Source organism: Mesoplodon densirostris, chromosome 19 (assembly GCF_025265405.1).
Source record: "Mesoplodon densirostris isolate mMesDen1 chromosome 19, mMesDen1 primary haplotype, whole genome shotgun sequence".
Lineage (NCBI taxonomy): Eukaryota > Metazoa > Chordata > Mammalia > Artiodactyla > Ziphiidae > Mesoplodon > Mesoplodon densirostris.
In genome coordinates this window covers 51,587,607-51,612,829 of record NC_082679.1, presented here as the reverse complement: position 1 = coordinate 51,612,829, position 25,223 = coordinate 51,587,607, and the positions used below count along the sequence as shown (strand labels likewise).

The 25,223-nt window shown below is 43.4% G+C and overlaps 1 protein-coding gene across 4 annotated transcripts in view; it reads right to left on the bottom strand.

The window, feature by feature from the left end:
- Positions 1-25,223, bottom strand: part of PHLPP2 (PH domain and leucine rich repeat protein phosphatase 2) — a 75,259-nt gene continuing 50,036 nt past the window's right edge. For 3 of the 4 annotated variants that reach the window (XM_060083712.1, XM_060083713.1, XM_060083715.1), the window contains 9 exons: positions 21,820-21,915; positions 20,355-20,510; positions 17,391-17,591; positions 12,491-12,653; positions 12,149-12,279; positions 10,892-11,002; positions 9,860-10,054; positions 8,181-8,412; positions 1-4,630 (listed from right to left, as the gene is read on the bottom strand). In XM_060083712.1, coding sequence (XP_059939695.1) covers positions 3,476-4,630; positions 8,181-8,412; positions 9,860-10,054; positions 10,892-11,002; positions 12,149-12,279; positions 12,491-12,653; positions 17,391-17,591; positions 20,355-20,510; positions 21,820-21,915 — 2,440 coding nt within the window. In that variant the 3' untranslated portion in view covers positions 1-3,475. The remainder of the gene's footprint in view (positions 4,631-8,180; positions 8,413-9,859; positions 10,055-10,891; positions 11,003-12,148; positions 12,280-12,490; positions 12,654-17,390; positions 17,592-20,354; positions 20,511-21,819; positions 21,916-25,223) is intronic. The other variant, XM_060083714.1, reaches the window with a different exon arrangement.

Below are 25,223 nucleotides of genomic sequence, written 5' to 3'. Positions count from 1 at the left end.
ACATGCTCTGGCTCATATTATTGAATTAAAAAATTTAACACATTTCAAAAATATCAAAAATACACTATAATGAGTCTTAGGACTACAATATGACAATGATTGCACAAAACCATAAGATATGAACTCACTGTCTGGAGGACATCTACTGGCAACAGTGAGAGAAAACCCTACAGCTTCTGGGAGAAGTGCGTGAAATTTCGAAGGAGCTTATGTGTGACTGAATGATCATCAAATGAGGGAAACAGAGCAGGATTTACTGTAGCTGCTTTTCTCAACCCAGGAAGTGCTTACCCAACTATGGGGCAAAAGTCACTAACTGGAGAGAAAGATTAACTTGCCATTGGGGGAGTCTGAAAGTCCCCACCCAGAGGGAAGTAAAAAGTGACACAAGACAGTTCTATAGTGATGCTGAGGACATCACTGAATGGCTTGGAGACTATTTAATAATTGGTACATTTATCAATAACAGCCAAGTGCTCCCTTATGGAGGTCTCTTCATGAGTAATTATTGAGTAGATAGAGAAGGTGAGCCTGTGGCTTCCAAGTACCTGCTTTTGCTGAAAGCCTACATAGAAAGAAGGGCATCGTTTGATATTCAGCAGATCAGCCAAACCTCACTGGCTCCACCTCCTAGAAAATAGCACCCAATGATTACCAAGCTGCTTGTTTGTGTTGGCTCTTCTATACACCAGGAAAATGAATTCATCAACTTATTGCACACACACACTCTACAGTAGTATAATAAAGCCCTCTCTTGTAATGAGGAGTGGTAAGTCAATGACTCTATGGTAGCACGGTAGATTTATGACATACTAGCGTTCAAATTTTCAAATGGATTTTCAATCCATTTGGATAAAAATAAAAATACCATGGCTGCCAAGACTTGTGTATTTTTCTTTCTTCCATGGGACTCCTGGACTGCTCCCATTAAACAGGAGTGTTCTTTCAGAAATCCTCTTAAACGTCTCTATTAAATGGGAGGTACGCACGAGGACCTGAGAATCATGCAGAGGCCGGGATCTCTGGGCTAGAGATCAATGGGCCTCTGCCCACCTGGGGCACACATCCTCTGGGTGAAGTCCTGGGAAGTAGATTACATTCACCTGGAGACGGATTACTGGCTTTCACCACCCGACAACCTAATCAGATCACACAATAACTGTAAATGACTTCATAGGTCAAAAGAGTTCTGTGTATTTTTGGTGATGGGCTATGGCCTTGTCATCCCCTGTTTTAACAAAGAGCAATTATAGAGGGAAATGAATCAAAGGAAGTTACAAAACAAGAGCAGTCAGTTTTGGTGTAGCCTATATTAAAGGTTTTCATACAACCTAACGTTTCCTGAACATAAATCTACCACATAAAAGAACATTTGGAACTTTAGGGTCCTGCTGACTAAAAAGTGAATACATTTACTTTTAGTAAAGTCATTTCATAACTGGGTTTTGTGGTGGTTCCAACTAGTAGGGTGGGAAACAAAGACAAGAAAAGGTTCACAGATAAAGGGTAATTTTTAAAAGACTATACTATTAAAGTGGTATATTCCCAAAATAATTTCCAACACTGTCATCTTGGGTTTTTTCCTTCATTTTCATTCCCCCCCCAAATTTTTCTATTAAAAAATAAGGCAGCAACACACTACTGTTCCCATCATTCTTACAGCACCTGAACTTTGCATGAACCACTATGTTCCCCACTTCAAATCAAGACCTGAGTTCTAAAATTTTGCAGTAGCTAACCAGTAGTTTGACACAGAAAAGTTTGTGTTCCTGGTAATTTGGGGACTCAGATTCAGATCCTTGATGGGTTGAACACTAGACAGCCATTGGTATGGAACCCCCCCAAGAGTGCACCCCACTGACACACGCACATGGGTACAGGGCCTCTGAGAAGATGAGGATACATAACCATTTGTGGAGTGGTCATCTGGTTTTCTACCACTGCTTTAAGAAAACATCCCCCCGCCCAAAAAAAAAAAAAAAAGACAAATATATGTATAGATTAACCTTATCTTTAACATTTTGTTTCTCATGAAACAAAAATGGTTCCACTCTATTTTCTTTTTAATTGTGAAAGTATTTAAAAATTCAAAGCACAGTCCCCACTGGGTAACATTAAGCAATGTCAAAACTTCGCAGGAATAAAGAGGAGTTAATTTTCCTAAGTAAATCTTCTAAAAGAAAAGGCAACAGAACAGAATTATGGAAGGAACTGCATTTTGCAAGGGTTACATGGAATGTGCAAAAAAAATCAGTAAACCAGGTTTTTTCTGTAAGCTTAGGATTTTCTCAATTAAGTCTTTCAGAAATTGAGCCCAGTACTGTGAAACCATGTGAGATGGATAAGCATTTTCAGAAGAAGACTCTGTTAAACATTAAGAGGTGAACCCTCAACTCACTCCTGATGTTTTAGAAAACCACCTCTCTGCTCTAGAGTAAGAGAAGGAACCTGCCTAACCTGGAAGCTCCATCCATCCATCTGTGCTCGTTAGGCCTCAGTCTGTTCAGAGTCATCTATAACTCAAGGTTACTTGGATGTAACCTTACAGCAGCAGCCTTGGACCTACGTGCTAGGAGGCTGACCGCCACCTCCATCACATGTTATGGAAAGAGGCCAATCCCCAAATGCCTCTCTTGTGACCTGCTGGGAGACTCCTAGCAGGTGTCACATTTGTCAAGGAGTTATTCTCTTTTTGTGATTTTGGGGGGAAGTAGTCTTAGTCCTCACTCCTTCCACATCTTCATCCCCAAAAGAAGGCCCTACTCCCCTGTTTCTCAGGAACTTTCACAGTCTGACATCCAACAGTTAAATCAATTTCCCAGGGCCCTTCCTAGTATCCTCACAGCCGGCTCCAGCACCCGACGATCATCCTGCCTGTGGACAAAGGCGCTGGGCTGCCTCTAAGAAGACTGGCTCGAGTGCAGATTCAAAAATAAAAAGTTCACAGTCAATGAAAAGTGCTCTCACTACATCACATACATAAATTATCTGTTTGATTGGTTCTACACTTCCAATAAACATCATTTTGATAGGCTGTATTCTCGTAGAGAAGAAGGAAAAGCCATGTGACTAGTCACGTTGCATCCCGTCAGGTTGAGATATAAGGTGATTTCTCTGTCACAGAGATCCAACAGCAGCCATCAGTAAAGGGAATCAACCTTCAGTTATTTCCTCCACAGATATAGTCCCTTTCCTGCCCAGGCAGGCAAATTCTCAAAATTATCCTAGGAGAGAAAGGGTTAATGCTGCTCCCCAGTAGCCCTGGGGATCCCAGTGCAGGTTAAATGTGGAACTGAACACTGATGGTGTTTACTAGCTTATCCAGAGCAAGACCCTGACAGCTCTCACCATTTCTGGCTCCGAGTTCTACCCCCCTCTCATCTGTGGTTTAGAAATGCAGAGGCAGAGTACCCCTGGCAGGGTGCCCTACCCCACACCTCACAGCCTCCCCAGCACCGTGGCCCCCGGGGGAGTACTACAACGCCGTGTCAAACTCCTCTGCGAGCTCGGTCCGACCCTCTTCGCTGGAATCAGGCTCAGGCCTGCTTTCCTGGTGGTGTTTCATTTGTTCCTTCACTTCTTCTTCGAGGTCACGAGGTACAACAAACTGGTCCTCTGGCTCCAGCTGAGCGGGGGCAGCAAAATAGCCAGTTTTCTTCCTGGGTGCTTCTGTGGCCACTTCGATGAGGTTCAGGCTATCTTCCAGGGGCACAATCGAGCCATTGGAGAGTTTCTTTCCGTAGAGACAGGAAGTGGAGGGAGACTTCTGTAACTCCATCTTGTCCTTGCTCAATGGCAGAAGGATGCCACTATTCACACTGTTCTGTCTTCGGATCCCAAAAACTAACCCTCTAGCGCGTTCCTCGAGGCACGGGGTAGGGGAATTCTCCCTAAGAGTGGGAGAGTTCTCAAGCTGCCTCCCCCTACAGCAGTGGATATCTACTTCTACTTCCACCTTGCTGCCATTTGTCATGACCCCTTCAACGGGCTGGTCATCATCACTGTCCAGGCCGTTGTCAGACTGGTTACTGGAGAAAGTCGCACAAGAAGGCTGGCGCTGGAACACCCCTGATGTGGGCGTTGGGTGGAGGCTGCAGCGCCTCTCTGGCCTTGAAGGCAAGCCAGCATCCAGGCCAACAGTGTTATGTTCGTCAGAAGCAGTGGATCCCACCTCACTGCTCACCTCTGAAGTGGACATCTCGCTGCTGAACTCAGAGGCAATACCACTACTGGAGGAAGGAGTGGTTGGCTTGGGCGGGTCCTTGGTGACGGCAGTTGAAGCAAATCCCACAGGACCTGGGAGGGTGAGCCCGTTCATTTCACAAGTGCAGCCTTTCTCGCCAACGTTCAAATAAACCACCATCGCACCCACGTTGTCCTGACAACCATAGCTCTGCGCTAATGTGCACAGCTTCTTGGCAGCCGCTAATGGGTCTTGTACATGGCATACTGCATTGACTGCTTCTGTGTATGACAAGTGTTCCCACAATGCTTTGTTTCCCAGAATCAGCAACTCATCCTGAATGGTAAGTGGAGTGGAAGATATGTGGGGCTTGGGGAGGATCCAAGGGTAGAGGTATGTACAGCCCAGCAGCCGGGTACAGCAGGTTACCCCATTCACTTTGTTGTCCTAGAGACAAGCAGAATGCAAACTCTGAGAAACAAGCAACAATGACACAGAGTTTTATATCTCTCTAGATCACAATGCTTAGGGCTCTACAACAAAACAGAATTGACATGTTATGTGGTTTTTCCTAGGACCTGTGTAATTTTAAGTGGACTTACAAAAAATAAATGTATAGAATTCTAAAAGGACAAGGGCCCACATCATAAAAAGGTGAGAAACCTAGCAGGAGTGACCTAATGCAAGAGGGCCCACATCACCAAGGGGAAGAGGAACCCAGCAGGATCCACCTCACACCAGAGGGCCCACATCACCAAGGGGAAGGGAACCAGGCAGGAACCACCTCATACCAGAGGGCCCACATCACCAAGGGGATGAGGCACCCAGCAGGATGCACCTCACACCAGAGGGCCCACATCACCAAGAGGATGGGAACAAGGCAAAAGTGACCTCACACCATAGGGCCCAGATCACCAAGGGGAATGAGGAACCCAGCAGATTCCACCTCACACCAGAGGGTGCACATCACCAAGGGCATGGGAAGCAGACAGGAATGACCTCACACAAGAGGGCCCACATCATATAAACCCGAGGAACCCAGCAGTTGTGACCTCACACCAGACGGCCCACATCACCAAGGGGATGGGAACCCAGCAGGATCCACCTCACACCAGAGGGCCCACATCACCATGGGAACTGGAACCAGGCAGGAGTGACCTCACACCAGAGGGCCCACATCATAAAAAGGTGAGAAACCAAGCAGGAGTGACCTCACAACAGTGGGCCCACATCACCAAGAGGAAGAGGCACCCAGCAGGATCCACCTCACAGCAGAAGGCCCACATCACAAAGGGATGGGAACCAGGCAGTAGTGACCTCACACCAGAAGGCCCACATCACAAAGGGATGGGAACCAGGCAGTAGTGACCTCACACCAGAAGGCCTACAACACCAAGGGGATGGGAACCCAGCAGGATCCACCTCACACCAGAGGGCCCACATCACTAAGGGGATGGGAACCAGGCAGGAGTGACCTCACAGCCGAGGGCCCACCTCACCAAGGGGATGGGAACCAGGCAGGAGTGACCTCACACAAGAGGGCCCACATCATATAAACCCGGGGAACCCAGCAGTTGTGATCTCACACCAGAGGGCCCACATCACCAAGGGGATGAGGCACCCAGCAGGATCTACCTCACACCAGAGGGCCCACATCATCAAGGGGATGGGAACCCAGCAGGATCCACCTCACACCGGAGGGCCCACATCACAAAGGGTATGGGAACCAGGCAGGAGCTACCTCACAGCAGAAGGCCCACATCATAAAAATGTGAGGAAGCCAGCAGGTGTGAATATCAAATGGGTATTATTCTGCAAATAGTTCAGAGGACTGAGTTAAAACCAATTAAAATTAAGTGGCTAAAAGGCACCTCCGTCTCAAAAGATATTTGCTCTAACATGAAGTATAGGCCTCAGCATGTTCTTAAATGGAGAAACATCTGTTAGAAAAACAATAAGCAAAACTATCAATTCCCCATCACTAGTATTCTTGGAGGGGCCAAAACTCAGATGGATCACTAAATATGACTTCTCATTTAAAGGCAGAGTTGGGATTGAAGATACTAAATGGCTAAGAGAATTTTTATAGCTAAAGCACCGACTAATGCCTAAAGTCTGAAATCTGTGGCATAATTTACCTACTCTGTAATGGTTGTACCGAGAACGATGTAATTCTAAACTCAGAGGAAAAGGAAGAACCCTGGTTGCAGGCTGGGAATGTTTATCTGCCAGATGCTTCATATTGATTTCTTCTCAAGATAAAATCTAACTGCTAAAGCCCTCAATATACTAATTTCATAGTTGCAGTCATGCTTTGGGTGAAAATCCTGCCTCATTTATCAGAATTTGTCACAAACTCTCGAAATTTATAATCTTATTTCCCTCACCTGTAAAATGAAAATAAAAGCACTTCTTTCGGGCCTCCCTGGTGGCGCAGTGGTCGAGAGTCCGCCTGCCGATGCAGGGGATGCGGGTTCGTGCCCCGGTCTGGGAGGATCCCATATGCCGCGGAGCGGCTGGGCCCGTGAGCCATGGCCGCTGGGCCTGCGCATCCGGAGCCTGTGCTCCGCAACGGGAGAGGCCACAACAGTGAGAGGCCCGCATACCGCAAAAAGAAAAAAAAAAAAAAGCACTTCTTTCATGGGGGTTATTGTGAAGCTTAAACAAAACAGTGAAAGTACGATGCTTAGCAAATAACAAGAAAACAATAAATGTCTGTAGTTATAAAAATGTTTCCTACTTGTCCAGGACTCCCTAAGAAAAATCTGAACATTATCTAAATTCTGTAATAGACTAATCAAGCAAAAAGTTATCTTTTATCTTTCATTTGTTTTGACTGAAAGACTCTCCTAAGACCAAATTTCCAGAATCTCCATAGCATCAACCACATTATAATGATACTTTTTTTGGTTTTGTGCTTCCTTGGATGGAATCTTTTATAGTCCTTATGACAGAATTCTGACAGAACAGACAGCCTAGAAGTGGACCCACACATATAGTCGACTGATCTTTGACAAAGGAGCCAAGGCAATTCAGTGAAGAAAGGACAGTCTATTTCAAAACACGGTGCTGTGTCAACTGGATATTCACATGCCAAAAAAGAAAAAAAACCTAGACACGGAGCAGCTTACACCTTTCACAAAAATTAATTCAAAATAAAACACAGACCTAAATGTAAAAGATGAAACTTCTAGAAGATAACACAGAAGAAAATCTAAGTGACTTTGGGTTTGGCAATGAGTTTTTAGATACAACACCAAAAGCATGACCCATGAAAGAAGAGAATTGGTAAGCGGGACTTCATTAAACTAGAAACTTCTGCTCTGCAAAAGACACTGTTAAAAGAATGAAAGACAAGCCACAGACCGGGAGAAAATGTTTGCAAAACATTTCGGATAAGGACTTGTATCCAAAATACACAAAGAACTCAACAATAAAGAAACAAACAATCCAACGAAAAATGGGCAAAAGATCTGAACAAAATTCTGCTTTGCAGTAAACAATGTTCACATGTAATTGCTAAAGTCTTTTTGAAAGCAAAAACGTTATGCTAGCTTCTGAAAAGGAAGAAAAGTTCTAGAGATACTGATGCTTCTTTATTAAAAAAAACAATACCAGAGTATACTAAGCCATATACAATATAAAAAGGAAAAATACTGTGAAACTTTTCATTTCAGAACAGGGATGTTAAACTATAAAACGTTTTTTCTTCTGTTTGGAATAACCAGATGAAAATTAACCAAGGAGGACATTTACATTTATTTTACATGCTATATATGTCTCAAGGACCACAAATTAGGATTTTTCATTTCTAATTAATTTGCTTTTTCTTTCTGCTAGTCATTAGCTGCTCATTAGATTTTTTTTTATTACTATTTTCAGGATTGGATACAATTTACAGGGCTTGATAGGAAGAAAATGGACCTTCACTGTTCTATGCAGAACAGCATTCATTAGATTCGGGGAGCGGAAGTGACCAGTGGAGAGCAAGATTCACCTCTGTTATGATGGCTTTTTGGTCCTTCACCCTCTGAGCCTCCTCTGGGTCCTGTTCCAGGCTGAAGACTTTAGACAGGGGCACTGGCTTCCCACTTCGGCACAGGACTGCTTGGCACGTGCCAACGTTGGCCACGGTCAAGCTAAAGCTACTTGTTGGATCGGCAGTGTCGGGGTGGATATAACAAAGGAGAGCAGAAGAGCCCAGCTTCTGGCCAGCCATTCCTAGTTTCCTGTTGAGAAAGAAAAGAAAATGAAAACATGGCAGCTAGTTTTAGAAGAAAGCAGCGGTCCTTCATGTCCATGACTCCCTCGTTTTTTTGCCGTGTGACTGAAGCCGCTTCACCCTCCTCCATCTGAAGGCAGTCTCTTGATGTGGGTGATGATGGTGAAGACAGCCTTGCCTTGTACTCTTAGCTGAGAAATTTTACCAGAAGGGTCCGGGTAGAGGAGACAAGGTGCAGCTTTCTCTGTTGCTTCTGCTTGCCTGATCATAGACTACAATGACCTAATTCGGTGGCTTCCAACGGTAGCAAATCAGAAACACCTGAAGGGCTTGTTAAAGACAACTCTGAGCCCACCCCCACAGTTTCTGATTCAGTGGGTAAGGGGCTGGCCCAATAATCTACATTCCAATAAGTTTCTGGTGATGCTGAGGCTGCTAGTCCTAGAACAACACTTTGTGAACCACTTACTTAGGCTGCAAGTTCCCTGAAGGAAGGCCCATAATTTTCCTTGTATCTCTCCCATATACACGGCATCCATCCCCCTCAGCGATTGGTACACAATGCTAAGTACAGAGCAGATGCTATCAGAAAGATCTGGTTTCAAATTCCAGCTCTGCCATTTATGGGCTATAGAGCCTCAGCAAGTTGATGCTCCGAGAAATTTTTCTGACTAAAATACCCACCTCCATGGATTGTTTTGAAAATTAAAGATACAGTATGAAAAATGCTTGGTACAGTGCCCAGCTCTTGGGAAGTGCTTCATAAACTGAGTTTCCTTTCCCACACCCTTTGTTTTGCCAAGTCCCTAGGCTCAATTCTATTACTGAAAAATACTCCTTTCCCAACATCTTTGTGTCCTAATGACAGATAAAACCACCTCGGGCTCCAGGTTGTTCCGTTTCAACCTTGATTATACAAAGGTACACCCTCTCAGTTGTATGTACCCTTTATGCAGCCCACCTGATGTGCAAGATGCTCTATTAGCCACGTAGAGATTTTCAACCATTGGTTTATAGGGTTTTTGCCCTTAAGTGGCTTAGACTTTAGTGAGGAGATTACTTGGTAAATCCCCAATAATAAGTATTTTGAACACAAGAATCTGATGAGTGCTTAACCTTTTGTAGGTCACTGATGCTTTGGAGAATCTTATAAAGGATTACCACCTTCCTTCCCTGAAATGCGCATACACACACACAACCTTTTGCGCAAGATTTCTGGGCTTTCCAGATTCTCAGCAGCCTTTGGTTTCAACAGAGAAAACAGATGCCTCCACAGGCTCTTTAAAGAGCCAAAGTCCCCACATTCCATGCTGATGGAGAGAATGGTCACAGAACAAAGAGCAAGATCTCACTTTGCCCCTGTACTTATAATTGAGACCCTGACCTTCTGGCTTAGTGAGATTAATTTTCCAAAAGCAGAACTGAGTTAGGAATTATTCAACCCACCTGCTTACCTGTGAGATACCAAGAAGGTGTGAGCCATGAAAACTGTGTCATTGGTTGACTGCTGTACCTCTTCCAAAAGCACATCTGCCATGGTACACTGGAGTAGGCGAGGGAGCTCCTCATTTCGGTCCCCATCAAACATGCCATACACAGCTCCCACGCCCTCTGCAAAGTTATCCACAGCTAGAGCAGATATACAAAGCCTATCACAGAAACAGGAGAAAGACAAACAACGAAGAAAGTTAGTGGTAAAGCATTCTTCTCCAGGGAGCCTTCTTTAAAAAAGTAAGTATTGATTGAGGGTGGAGAAGAATAGTAGTAAATCCTAATCTACACATGAAAAAAGTGTTACAGAAGATAAGTAAGCAGCATCTTAAAGAGTTGATGCCATAAGAAAAGGGGGAATTCAGCCACATTCAGGGGCAGTACATATTAGCTCTGCAATGCTGTGGAAGGCTGGGAAAATTAGATGTTTTCTCTTTGTAGTGATTAAGGACTAGTATCAACACCCTTCAGCCAAAGACTCCCCCAGGTGCACGACATACCTGTGGCTGCAGAAGTTGAGTTTATTATGCCTTGCAACAAGAGAAAGCACACCATGGGACTCTGGGGTATATGAGGGTATTGGAAAAAATCTAGTACAGGATTTGTGTCTGCCTGGGTCATTTTGGGGAAGATCTAACAAAGTGGGGGGTCATACTAGATTGGGTGCTGTCAGAAAGCAGGGCTATTCTATGGTTGGGTACCTCAATAAATCTTATCTACAGGGAAAGAAGATTAGCATGGGGACAAAGCTGTGATTGATAAAGAAAGTAGCAGTCACCCATCTTAGTCATGAGATGGCGTGTGGGTGTTTTGTGGGCTGCACATTCATCTTGTTTTGTCTTACAGGATCATGGTCTCAGAGGAATCTTATCTGATGTTGGCATTCTGTGATTTGTTTATGTCCAACAGGAGAACAACATGGCCTAGCTTTCAGCACCAGATCCTTTCCCAGATGTCAGGGGAACTTTCTCAGTCTCCATGGCCGTGATACTCACTTGTTTCTCTGCCCTGCCATCTCAGCCAGTCCATGGCTCCAGAAGTTTGATGTAACTGTAGAATCAGTGGTTGGCAAAGGTTTCTGATCAATTTTCAGGGTGGTGATATGGCTGTGGGAAGTGGAGGAAAGGAAGTTTAAACCGTATATGCTTCTGTACTTTACAGAAGCTATCCCAACAATAATTTATGTTTTTATAAAATAATCTGTTGACAGACTAAGACTAATTTCCAGAGAGACCAAAGAAAGTAGTATGCTGACCCACTGGCCAAGAAGAGAGAGAAAGGAAAGGGGTAGGAGGAAGAAATAGGGGCCAATTTTGTTATAATCGATGCCGTTCATTTCAATGAAAAACTAAGCACAACAAAGATTTCTAAGTTTCAACTGCCTACTTATTTTAAGTATTTTGATACAGTGAAGTCTTGGTACAATGAATGAGCTTGCATTGTCTTAGATGTAATGTAATGTGATCCGTGCCACCTAAATTACCTATGCCTGCTGTACAATCACACCACTCAGGATGGCTGTTCTCTTGCTCCCTGTACGACCCTGCCCAACCAGTGCCTGCCTCACCCACACCCTACTCGCCTGACTGACCTTCCCTCTGAATCACAGAGCCTGATCAGTAAATGCCTGCATACCTACCTCCCCACCCCCGCTTCACTCGGCCCCAGCTAGTGACTGTTCTCTCTTTAGATCAGAACTCTCTCTACTATGAGAGTTTATCAAAGGGGTGGCGAGGGGGCGTGCCTCTGCTTGTTTTCCAGGTAACTGATGAGCCAACCTCCCTCTATAACTGGTAACCTCCCTCTCCCGCAGTAGTAAAGCCACTACCATGTCCTGCCCACCAGATGCTGCACACGGTGGGGTGTTGCTCCGGGACCTTGCTTCAGACATGTAAGATCCCCCTACCCATTAAAACATGATGTCTCTGTTGCTAGCTCTGGGCTCTTTCTTTGGTCTCGAGGTTGGGCAAGTACAGGGCTTGCAGGCCTGTGGGGTGCAGCCACACACCTGCCCTGTAAAGATACTGGGGTACGGCTGAGCAGTACCCACGATGTTGAGTTCAAATATCTATGGGCTGACTGCTGGACAGAACACCCATCGAAAACTGACTCAAAGAACAGAACCGAGGGGCTTTGTGATCTAATTCATTCTATTCCTTTAATGAACTGAGTCTCCACAGTCCTTAAGAAGAATCACACAAGGCTGGTGGGAGTTACAGCACATGTGGATTCAACTTCGTAAGTCTTCCTACCTAAATGTGTCTAGCGTCTTGTGTTCCAGAACCAGATTTGTATTGCCAGTTAGGTCCAGGTCTTGTAAAGTAGCAGGCAGAGCCTCTGGAATCAGGATTTCGGTCAAGTCGTTGCAACTTAGGTCTACAAACTGAGAGGAAAACAGAGAGATTAAGTTAATTCTTAACTCCCTAAGGGTCAATGTCCTACTGTATCCTCAAAGGGAATTTAATTTCTTCCCAGAAGCCAATTAAATATACTGTGATCCCAAACCTCCACTTTCCTCTTCCTTAGGAGAAGAGAACTGCCTCAGTCCCACCCCTCCCATCACCCCCAGACGTCATCCCAGCGCACACAAGTACCTGTATCTGAGGCAACTGCAGTATTTCTGGGAAAATGCTAATGTGGTTGGAGTGCGCCACCAGAGTGTGCAGCCTTTTGCAGTTTGCGATGGTCGTGGGGATGGTTTTAAGCTTGTTGCCACTTAGGTTCAGTTCCTCTAATTGCTCCAATTTATTTAGTTTGCTGAAAAGGAAACACCAAAATACCATACTGCACCCAAATGAGCAGCTGCCAAACAAGTTCCACAGCTGCCAGAGTACAGAGGTGACTGACCCGCTGCCCAATGACCAGCCAGAATGAAACAGCCACGAGGGTGAACAAACACTCTCGCTGAGCCTCAGCCCCATCTCCCTCCCTCTCAGTGCACTTCAAGGGCTGAACCCTCCTTGCGCTTCTACTGCAGCTGCTGGATCTTTAGGGCACGAACATCTTCCTATTATCTGACTTCTAGGAAGTGGCTGAATTGGCATCAGCCTAGGGTTGGTCGACCAGTTACAGTACTTGCTTTGCCACTAACTAGTTGCAAAATACTGGGTAGATTAGTGTCAGCGGACATCAATAGCCTTGGCTATAAAGTAAAGAAGTTGTACTAAATCATCACTAAGATTGCTTTTAGTTTTATTTATTTATTTTTAATTAATTTTTTAAATTTTAAATAATTAATTTAATTCTTGGCTGCTTTGGGTCTTAGTTGCAGCACGCGGGATCTTTGTTGTGTTGCGCAGGCTCTTTGATGTCATGCACAGGCTCTTTGTTGTGGCGCGTGGGCGTCTCTCTAGTTGTGGTGCGCAGGCTCCAGAGAGCATGGGCTCTGTAGTTTGTGGCATGCGGGCTAACTGAGGTGCGAGGGCTTAGTTGTCCCGAGGCATGTGGGATCCTAGTTCCCCGACCAAGGATCGAACCCGCATCCCCTGCATTGGAAGGCAGATTCTTTAGCACTGGACCACCAGAGAATTCCCTCCTTTTAGTTTTAAATTTCTAGGGACTTCCCTGGTGGCACAGTGGTACAGAGTCCTCCTGCTAGTGCAGGGGACACGGGTTCAAGCCCTGGTCCGGGAAGAGCCCACATGCCACAGAGCAACTAAGCCTGTGTACCACAGCTACTGAACCTGCGTGCTACAGCCACTGAAGCCCGCATGCCTAGAACCCGTGCTCCACAACAAGAGAAGCCACTGCAATGAGAAGCCCACGCACAGGGAAACGAAGAGTAGCCCCCCGCTCGCCGCAGCTAGGGAAAATCCTCGTGCAGCAACAAAGACCCAACACAGCCAAAACTAAATAAATAAAATAAATTAAAAAAATAATAAATTTCTACAGTTACTCATAACATAATCCACCTTCAGTAAACATTTATCAAGTGCCTATAATACATACAGCGCTGTGCTAGGGACTGTGATGCAGGCGATTCACACTGTCCCTCCAGTAAGCAAAGTTTTCTACACAGTAAGCAAAACATCTTAAGATGGCCTAACACCTTTATCAGATTATTACAAATTGCTCTGATTTCTCTTTATCTACCAATTTTAAACACTGTAAAAATAATAAACTGCTGTAACATAGAAAGTTTAGAAAATAAATCAACAATAATACCAATCTGAAAAAATTACTATTTTCATTTTGCTGAATTTCCTGCTAAATTTTTCATATGTAGATTTTACATGAAATTTATATCCTGCCCTTTTCATATATCATAAATATTGATAATTTTCATTGCTAGAAAATTGATGAATAGTTTGTAATAATTAAGCTCAGTAAGTTAAAATTGTTTTCTTTCTTATTACAATAGTAATACTCACTGAAAAAAATTGAAAAATAAAGATGAACATCAAAAAAAACCTTTTAATCCCACAACTAGATTTAATCTCTGATGACGATTTGGTGGAGAGTAGTCTTGGCCTTTTTAATGCATGAAACTCTATGTTTCGAATTAAAACATGATGATGCTTATCATATGTATTGTTTAACAACTTGCTTTTTTTTTTTTACTTAATAATATATTTTTAAAATATTCCCATGTCCAAATTTCACACTTTTCTCTTACATGATTCCCTACTTGGATCCTTCTGACTTACAGATAGAAACGCAGCATCTGTATCTCATTAAGTGTCTTACTGAGCACCCAGAACTGTGCTAGATTCTGAAAATAGTCCAAAGGAAACAGAAGACTTGGGATTGTGCCTGTGCAATTATAACACTGTTCAGGAGATAACTTGACAGGAGATTTATTATTCAGTACGGAACATACATTTTCTTTAAAATAATGCTCTAAATTCCATTCATTCATTCATTCATTCATTCAGGCTCTGTTGGGTCTTTCGTTGCTGTGCGCTGTCTTTCTCTAGTTGTGGTGAGCAGGGGCTACTCTTCGTTGTGGTGCACAGGCTTCTCATTGCGGTGGCTTCTCTTGCTGCGGAGCACGGGCTCTAGGCGCGCAGACTTCAGTAGTTGTGGCTCGTGGGCCCAGTAGTTGTGGCACACAGGCTCAGTTGCTCTGCGGCATGTGGGATCTTCCTGGACCAAGGCTCGAACCTGTGTCACCTGCACTGGCAGGCGGATTCTTAACCACTGCGCCACCAGGGAAGTCCCCCATTTAGTTTTATCATCTGTTTTCAGATTATTCTAATTTTGTGTAATCTCCTGTTGATTCTTGTCCTTACTTCTAACTTCTTAGTTTCATATTCTTAGGTGAGTTTTAAGTTTTCTATCAGCCTGCTTTTGACCACTCCAACAGTAAGAGTGTCGTCAAATTAGGTGGAATTCATTAGTTTCAGAGTATTACATCTGGTATCTCCCAACAGCTTCATAAACTAATGTAACTTGTCAGTGGTGCATCATTTGCACTTTATGTGAACATATTTGAGGCCAACTGAATTAATCTGATAGGATTTCAAGAGATCTATCACATCCTGAAATTAAGATTCTGTATTCACTTTAAAAGCCATTGTTCAGGGACTTCCCTGGTGTCCCAGTGGTTAAGAATCCGCCTGCCAATGCAGGGGACACAGGTTCAAGCCCTGGTCCAAGAAGATCCCACATGCCCTGGAGCAACTAAGCCCATGTGCCACAACTACAGAGCCTGTGCTCTAGAGCCCGCGAGAAACAACTACTGAAGCCTGCACGCCTAGAGCCCATGCTCCACAACAAAGAGAAGCCACCACAATGAGAAGCCCGTGCACTGCAACAAAGAGTAGCCCCCACTCGCCACAACAAGAGAAAGCCCACGCGCAGCAATGAAGACCCAATGCAGCCGGGAAAAAAAGAAAAAAAAATTAATTAATAAAAGCCATTGTTCAAATTCTTTCAAGGAAGCAATCAGTATCTCCAAATATCTCATTTTATAATCACAAAAATTATAATTTCTACGTTTTTCAACTTTAACACATTTCTAAGAAAATTTGTGAAACAAAATTAGAATAAAAATAGTTTTCTTTTCATTCAAATTGTATCAAACATGATATAATTTTATATGAAATATATATATAATTTCATTCAAATTATATCAAATGTCATTTCCCTATGTTCTTAGTTTTTGAAAACATGATTTTTAATGACTACCTTTATGGTATAAATGGATTTTTCTGGTGTCAAAATTTTTTTTTAATAACTTTTTTAGGGCTTCCCTGGTGGCGCAGTGGTTGAGAGTCTGCCTGCCGATGCAGGGGACGCGGGTTCGTGCCCCGGGCCGGGAAGATCCCACATGCAGCGGAGAGGCTAGACCCGTGAGCCATGGCCACTGAGCCTGCGCGTCTGGAGCCTGCGCTCCGCAGCGGGAGAGGCCACAACAGTGAGAGGCCCGCATACCGCAAAAAAACAAAAACAACAACAACAACAACAAATAATAATTTTTTTAAAAAATATTTATTTATTTATTTATTTATTTATTATTTATTTGTTTGGTTGGTTTTTTGGCTGTGCTGGGTCTTAGTTGCGGCATGCGAAATCTTCGTTGCCACGAGTGGGATCTGCAGTTGTGGCATGTGGGATCTTTTAGTTGTGGCATGTGAACTCTTAGTTGTGCCATGGGGGATCTAGTTCCCTGACCAGGGATCGAACCCAGGCCTCCTGCATTGGGAGCATGGAGTCTTGGCCACTGGACCACCAGGGAAGTGCCTCTGGTGTGAAATTTTCTAAAAAAAAATTTTTTTAATCAAATGTATTTTGGAAGATACTTATTTCTCCACTGACACTGTTTAAAACTTTGACAAGGGATATATGTAGTATATGTATAGCTGATTCACTTTGTTATAAAGCAGAAACTAACACACCATTGTAAAGCAATTATACTCCAATAAAGATGTTAAAAAAAAAAAAACTTTGACAACACTAAATATCCCTCTTATGTCTTATAAATGTAGCCTGGCTAAATACTATACATCTCTTCAGTGCAGCTACCCGTGCATATCTTTAACATCCTGCATTTATTACACTGCATTGCAACTGCATATACTTGTCTATTTCCCTAATTTGACTGCAAGTTCTTTGAGGACAGAGACTGTAATTTAATCACCACTGTTTCCCTAGTACTTACATAGTACTTGACATACAGTAGGCATTCAACATATATAAAAATGAACAAATTAATGGACTCAACAGTATTTTATATATCAGTGCTGACAGGAGAAAAGAAAGAATTATCTTCAGAATTTAATTTATTTCATAAGCCTGTACTTTCTAGGTTGAAAATTCTCAGACCACTGTTAAGTAAATAGAACTAAGAATTAAACACATTTTAACCACAACCTCTGTGGTTACTGATACTTAACAACAGGGTACAGATTTTCCCATTCAAGTAGTGGAATCACAGCACCAGTAAGTCGGTCAACATAAAGCAAGAGTACCCAGTAAAACAGCTGTGATGTAGTCTGACAAATGCAGAATCATGTTATGTATCTGACACAATCAAAGTTCGCGTTTGCTTACCTTGCAGGAAACGTCTGTAGCTGGTTGTTTGCAAGATGCAAGATTCGCAGGTGTGGGTGCCCCACCAGGACGGGCACACACTGATCTGTCAGGAGGTTGTTGGTCAGGTAGAGCAGCTGCAGTGCACTCAGACTCTCCTCCCCAGTGCAAGCAGATGGCAGAGACTCCAGACTATTTGCAGATGCATTCAAGTATCTGAGACTGACAGAACGCATGCAAATCATCATTTCCTTTATGGCTACTGGTTGCCTTCTTGTGTGGAAACCATCATGCCCTCTCAGTATGTAACACTGCCTTTCCGTGCTCCCAAACTCATGACAAAAGTAATTTCCTTCAGGTAGTTTCCTCTGATTGATCCTACCCAAACAAAATTCCTTCTACTCAACTCATGTAAGCCAAGTAGAGAGGGAAGAATGCAGGCTTAGTTGTGTTCCCGGGATTCTGTGGTGGCCTAATTCTAACCCAGCTTCATGTTTTACTGTCTGCATGACCACTGAAACGATGTTGTTGAGTATCATCTTCACAAATATATGAACTGTGAGGACACCCTTTAGAAAAATGTTTGTCTGATTTTAATAGGATCATATTTATTTAGTCAATCCCCCTATAATCTAATAACGGGCATATCGGCTGTTTCCAATTGTTTGCCATTATAGACATTATAATGAGCACCTTCGAGTCCTCACCCAATTATTTCTTTAGGCCATATTCCCAGAAGCAGAATATGTGGGGTCAAAGGCTACATATATCTTTAAGATTTTTATACACATACTGCCAAAATGAGCTCCAGAAAGGCTATATCAAAGTATACTTCAGATAGGCTATGCCACTAGAAGGATATATGATTGCATTTGCTCACACCTTTGTCAACACTGAGTATCAAAATTCATTTTAATCTTCACCAATCTAAGAAGTAAAACACGGTATGATTTAAAAAATCTGCCTAGCATGGTATTTGGTACATACAGAACATGCTCAGTAAAAGGCAGCTAATATTATTAAACTTCTGTGTTCTTTAGTCTTCTTCAAACTGTATGATCCACATTGCTAATTAGCTTTTAAGTTGTTGAGGGAAGTGTGTGTCTGTTTGTGTCTTCATATATCCCAAAAGTGCTCCGTACAGAGTTAGTATTAAATATTATTGACAGTTTGCTACAACTGCTAAGTAACTTCCTTACTAAAGATTCTAGAGCTGAAACTGATTTTATTCAGACTGTCATCAGAATGAAATGCACTGTAATGCATTACTAACAAATGCTTATTAATTAACAAATGTTATGCACTAAAACTTTCCAAAAAGAAAATTTCCCTCAAATGTTTTTTTAGAATTTCCAAAGATTTTATTTTTAGGAAACTCCAACCAAGCATATTACACATTAAGAGATGTATAAACTGCCAGAGAACAAGCCAGACACTTGTGGGCTAAATGCTTTTTTGTATGCCTCCTGCAGCCTAGTTAAATTACCACTGTTTCTCTCTGCTTTCTCCATGTCAAAATTGAAGAACAATACTGCCTTCTCCATATTGCAGAAAACTATAATTAAAAACGAATTTTCATTTAATGGTGACATATGTGTTAAATAAACCTGATTACAGGTATTAAAATAGGAAGACATATTATCTATTTGTTAATTTACAATGAGAAAGTAAATAATACTTTTGGAACAACATAACTTTAAATGCACAGTTTTCAAAGTAGGGAGTAAAAAAGCCCTGCAAATAAAGAATATAACTTAATGATAGCTTAGCAAAGCTAGAAGCAAAAACTAAATTAGGGCTTCCCTGGTGGCGCAGTGGTTGAGAGTCCGCCTGCCGATGCAGGGGACACGGGTTCGTGCCCCGGTTCGGGAAGATCCCACATGCCGCGGAGCGGCTGGGCCCGTGAGCCATGGCTGCTGAGCCTGCGCGTCCGGAGCCTGTGCTCCGCAACGGGAGAGGCCACAACAGTGAGAGGCCCGCATACCGCCAAAAAAAAAAAAAAAAAAAAAAACTAAATTAACTTCAGTGGTATGCCCTTTTCTCCTAATGCAAAAGCTGAAAAGTACCCAAAGAAGCTGTTTCAGAATGCTGAAACCTCTATTTGAAGATCAAAGAGGCTTTCTAGATGAAAGTCTGAACCTTCCCAAGCTCTTTTTTTTTTTTTTTTTTGGCGGTACGCGGGCCTCTCACTGTTGTGGCCTCTCCCGTTGCGGAGCACAGGCTCCGGACGCACAGGCTCAGCGGCCATGGCTCATGAGCCCAGCCACTCCGCGGCATGTGGGATCTTCCCAGACCAGGGCACGAACCCGTGTCCCCTGCATCGGCAGGCGGACTCTCAACCACTGCGCCACCAGGGAAGCCCCCCAACAAGCTCTTTAAATCTGTTTACAACACTGTAACTTCCTAAGTACTTGATGGTTATCTCACCTTTTGAGTTGAAGATTCCTGCCTCATAAGACAGTGTCACGGGGCTTCCTTGGTGGCACAGTGTTTGAGAATCCGCCTGCCAATGCAGGGGACATGGGTTCGATCCCTGGTCCAGGAAGATCCCACATGCCATGGAGCAACTAAACCCGTGTGCCATAACTACTGAGCCTGTGCTCTAGAGCCTGTGAGCCACAACTACTGAGCCCGTGTGCCACAACTACTGAAGCCTGCGCGCCTAGAGCCTGTGCTCCACAACAAGAGAAGCCACCACAGTGAGAAGCCCGTGCACTGCAACGAAGAGTAGCCCCCGCTCGCCACAACTAGAGAAAGGCTGCGCGCAGCAACGAAGACCCAACACAGCCAAAAATAAATGAATAAATTTATATTAAAAAAGTGTCATATTTTATTCCATACAAATTGCAAATAAGTCTCCACCCATAGCTGGATTATGTGATAAACACTCTGTAAAGATGGTTCCCAAGGTCACTCCAATGACAAGTCTAGGCAGTTTGCTTAGTCAATGATTCTGCTCTTCTAAATAAAATCTACAGTACTTACTTTAAGGCCTTAGAGAAGAGGGTATCTGGCAGCCTGGTGAGCAAGTTATGCTGAATATCCAACACCTCGAGAGGGATGTGCTCCACCAGCGCTGGAAGGTTCTGCACGTGATTGTGTCCCACCATTAGTTTTCTAAGACTCAAGCTACTAAGGATTCTAAGGGGATAGAACACAAAGAAACAACAACAAAAAACTGATTTAAATCTCTCTTCCTGAGTCTGCCCTTGGCTATTTAACTAAAATCAGTAAACTAATAGAATTGTGTTCTTCTAGACAGTATAATCACTGACAGGTGCCAGAGCCAAGAAAGCAGCCACAACCATATGTTTACCCACCACCCACCAGGAAGTCATTCAGGTCATTCTGGGAAAAGGTGAATTAATGAAAGCACACAGCCCAGAACACATCTAAACAAAAAAAGCAATTTGTATAATAAATCAATTTAGATTTTAGGTCTAGACAGATAGCACCAAAAATTCAGTGAATTTATTAATATTAATATAATTGATTATAATAAGCTAATAACAAAATTTATTATAACAAACACTACTCCTTATTCAATTCTTAAAATGTGCCAGGACATTTAACTATTAGGTCCAGAAGGGTTAAGTGACTTTGATTTGCCGAAGATATCACATCAAATGTAGTAAATGGTATAGTCAGGATTTGGATTAAAGTCTGACTCCAAAGCTGTGTTCATACCTACTATGCTACAAACCCTCTAATTTACTTTTAAAGACTCCACTAAGTAATAACTGCACATTTCACATCTTGGTACTTTTTAATATACGCCCCCCACCACCTCCCAACACCTTTATCTTTCCCCTCCACATACAGAAATCCTACCATCTTATAAAGGTCAATTCAAACAGGCATTCTCCATGAAGCATTCTCTAATTATCCAAAGTTCTGAATTTCTAAAACATTTTATTTATATAGTGTAGTGACCAAGAGTGAGGCTTTGGAGTAAGAATGACTACATTCAAATGCCACCTCCTATCACTTCCTAGTTAAGTGCAATGTTGGACAAATTACCTAACCACTCTAAGCCTTAGTTTCCTTATTTGTAAGAGGAGGATAACAGCACTTATAAAATAAGGTTGATACAGGATTAAATAAGATAATGAAAGTGAAGGTCTTAGAACATTGCCCAGCTCATAATAAATCATCCAGTACAAATGTTCTATTATCACTATCATGTCACCGACCTATGTCAGCAACTCTTGTTACATTTTATCACAGATATCTCTGCACAAGGCACCCCAACTATCTGTTTACTAAGTTCCTTGCAGGCCAAGACTACGCCTTAGGCATTACTGTATTCCTTACGGCACTCACACTGCCCTGCACTTAGCAGATACTCAATATTTACTGAACAAATGAATCAAAGTACCCTTGAAAGGCAACCCAAATATAGGAAAGTTAATTAAATACACACATAATATATACATTAACACATGCATACCTCATAGGAATCTCTGTCAGGAGATTATAGCTCACATCTAGTATTTCTATCTTCTTTGCTTCACAGGCCCAGTCAGGGACACACTCAAGCAGGTTTCTGCAGAAAATAAATAATTAAAAGGCATCATTTAAGATGATGAGTGGAACTCATTCCATTTCACTAGTCTGTAATGTATCGTTAATGGTCCCCTGAGCTCCCTGAGGGCAGAAGCACTATCTCCAAGGCATCCCTGATGCACTGCCTGGAATACAGTAGGTGCTCAATGAATGTCGCTGATAGAAACGTGGAGAGAGACAAGCACACATACATGCCTGACACTGGATCAAGCGTGCTGTGGGCTCAATGAAGATACAAAGGCCTTCAGTATAGAAAAGCACATAGGTGGTGGGATGGGATGGAGAGGAAAGCCTTAAAGGAAGAAGAGCCATTTTAAACAAATATTCAAAAATGAGTAGGATTTCCTCAAGTAATGATGCGGGGAGAAGAGAAGCAAATTCTGGGAAAAAATGAACCAAATGAATAAAAGTGAGGAAGTAAGGACAAAAGATAACTAGTGGGGGGAAAGTTCCGGATCGTTTAGAATGTGAATTCAAGTCTTTAGTAGAGCACTGGGTGGATATTCAGTCACAGGAATTTATTTTCAGATGTTACGTAGCTTCCCCAAGCCTCAAAGTACCTACTGATCGATGGATCAACACGATGAGGCAGAATGAAATAAGTGCTGTTAAGAGAAATGCAGATGCTGCTCTGACGGTTTAGTGAAGGAAGCACTTCAAGGCAAGCTCCCTAAGAAATATGACATCTGGGGTAGAAGTTGAAGAATGCTGTACACACCGGAGGTGTGGTGGACATTCCAAGCAAGAGGTGACAACATGAGCTAGAGCACAGAGGCAAGAAAAGAATAATAAGCAGTTTGGTGATGCTGGAACAGCCAATACAGAGCACAGAGTGGGAAGAAACGAGGCTAGAAGTATCTGATAATGTCTAGGAGGTTGTGACTTTATCCTGCAGATGTAGGGGGATCGCTGAAGGGCTGGTGAGCAGTTTTGCACTTTTAAGAGCTCACTCTGTGCATACACGGAGGTCTGGTTGAGGTGGTGATATTAGTAAAAGGAAGCGTAATCAGGAAGCTGTTAGGGAATTCCTGACAGGGAATGATGAGGGCCTCAATGAGTAGTAACACACCTGGAAGGGAGGGGAGGGGTGCCAGAAACATGTAGGAGACAAAAATCAAAATGACTTAGAGATGGATTAGACATGTGAGTGGAGCAGAGGGAAGAATCAAAAGTGATGTTTAGGCTTCAGCCTAGATGACCAGAGAGGAAATCCTATCCAGAGAAAGGACGGATAAGCTCCAAATGAGGGTGGGAATCATGAATTTCAGTGGTGTCCATCTGGATCTGATTGTCTTATGATAATGCCAAAAGCCAAAACAGAAAACAAGACAAGTTAAAGTGTGGGTGGAGGGTGGCTCATAAATTTAACTTTGCACATATTTGAGGTACTTGGAGAAGTGCAGGATGAAACATCTGTTATGAAATTGGACATACAGGTCTGAGGTTGAAGGAAGGAGGTCTGGACCGGTGATCTGGGTGATGCTGACACTGAAGTGTAGTGAAATCCTGGGAGTAAATGAGATCGTGTCAAATGAGAAGTGCAGTGGGCCAAAGACAGACCCTGGGATAACTGACCTTTAAAGGGCTAGCGAAGAAAGAGGAGTTAAGAAAGAGACAGAAGAAGGGGCCAGAGCAGCATGAAAAAAAATCACACAGTCCCAGCCAGCCAAGGAGACAGCACATGTGAAGAGAAGAAAACAAGATGAACAGTGTCAACACAGAAAAGGCCCACAAGAGGAGATCTAAAGCCAGCTGTGGTGGGGTGAACAAAGGGGAACAGGAAATTGAGCCAAGAAATGCAGATAATTCTCGAGAAATTTGGACAAAAAGGGATGAGAGGGATGAGGGAACAGACAATAACTAGAGGGGTTGCAAGATAAAGGGAACATTTTTTGTTTGTTAAGACAGGAGCTATGAGTGTGCACGGAGACCAAGGAAAAGAAAAACACCAGGGCTTCCCTGGTGGCGCAGTGGTTGAGAGTCCGCCTGCCGATGCAGGGGACACGGGTTCGTGCCCCAGTCCGGGAAGATCCCACATGCCGCGGGGCGGCTGGGCCCGTGAGCCATGGCCGCTGAGCCTGCACGTCCGGAGCCTGTGCTCCGCAACAAGAGAGGCCACAACAGTGAGAGGCTCGCGTACCACACACAAAAAAAGAAAAACACCGAACACGCATGAGAGTTGGAGGAGGAGGATGACTAACAGAGCAAGGTCCAGAGCAGTGGGAGTGCATGGGATCAAAGGCACAGATGGCTGGACTGGCCTTGAACAGAGGAAAGAAGCAGAGAATGGATATGAATCTACATGAATTTATGCAAGGGGGTAGGAAGCTGAGAGAGATCACCCATGATGACCTCTATTTTCCCAGTCAAGTGGAAAACTGAGCTCTGGAGCCGAGGAGATGAGGGGCAGTGGGGCTGAGAGAAGCCAAGCAATTTGGAACAGATGTCAGGACACTCGAAGGAGCTGACGGCAGAAGAGGCTCCAGATGAGGCTGGAAACTAAATACATGATCTTCTTCAGTAATGATCAAGCTCAGTGGGGAAGGTCAATCTTAGTCTTGATCCATGTCGGGTTTTTTTTTTTTGTTTTTTTTTTTTTTTTGTGGTACACGGGCCTCTCACTGTTGTGGCCTCTCCCGTTGCGGAGCACAGGCTCCGGACGCAGAGGCTCAGCGGCCATGGCTCACGGGCCCAGCCGCTCCACGGCATGTGGGATCTTCCCGGACCAGGGCACGAACCCGTGTCCCCTGCATCGGCAGGCGGATTCTCAACCACTGCGCCACCACCAGGAAAGCCCTCCTTTAATCTTTATGAAAACCCTGAGCATATAGGACTCTGTCCACTGCCCCTTCTACCTGCTTCTAGCACTCTATACTCACAGCACTTATGATGTTGCCCTCTTACTGCTTATTTGATGGTCAAACTCTCCACTAGACTGTAAAACTCAGCCAGTGACTCCTGAATGCCTAACACAGTATTAAAAATGAATGAAGGAAAGAAAGCAAACTTCGTTTACATTTGCTCTTGACCACCAACAGAAGAAATAAAAGCTTGAATATAATTAATATCTCTCTGAAAATCAGATGAACATGGGTCACAAGAGTATGAAAAAAATAAGAGAACAGCATGTTAAGTCACTAAAAACCAAGAATTATCTGATTCCAATTGGAAAAAGAAAATCACTGCCATGGAGGGGAAATAGGTCTTTGTTTACAACTCATGCTAAATCCACAAACTCTAAAGAGTAATTCAGAGGCACCTTCCTGTTTCAAGAGGACCTTCCTTTAT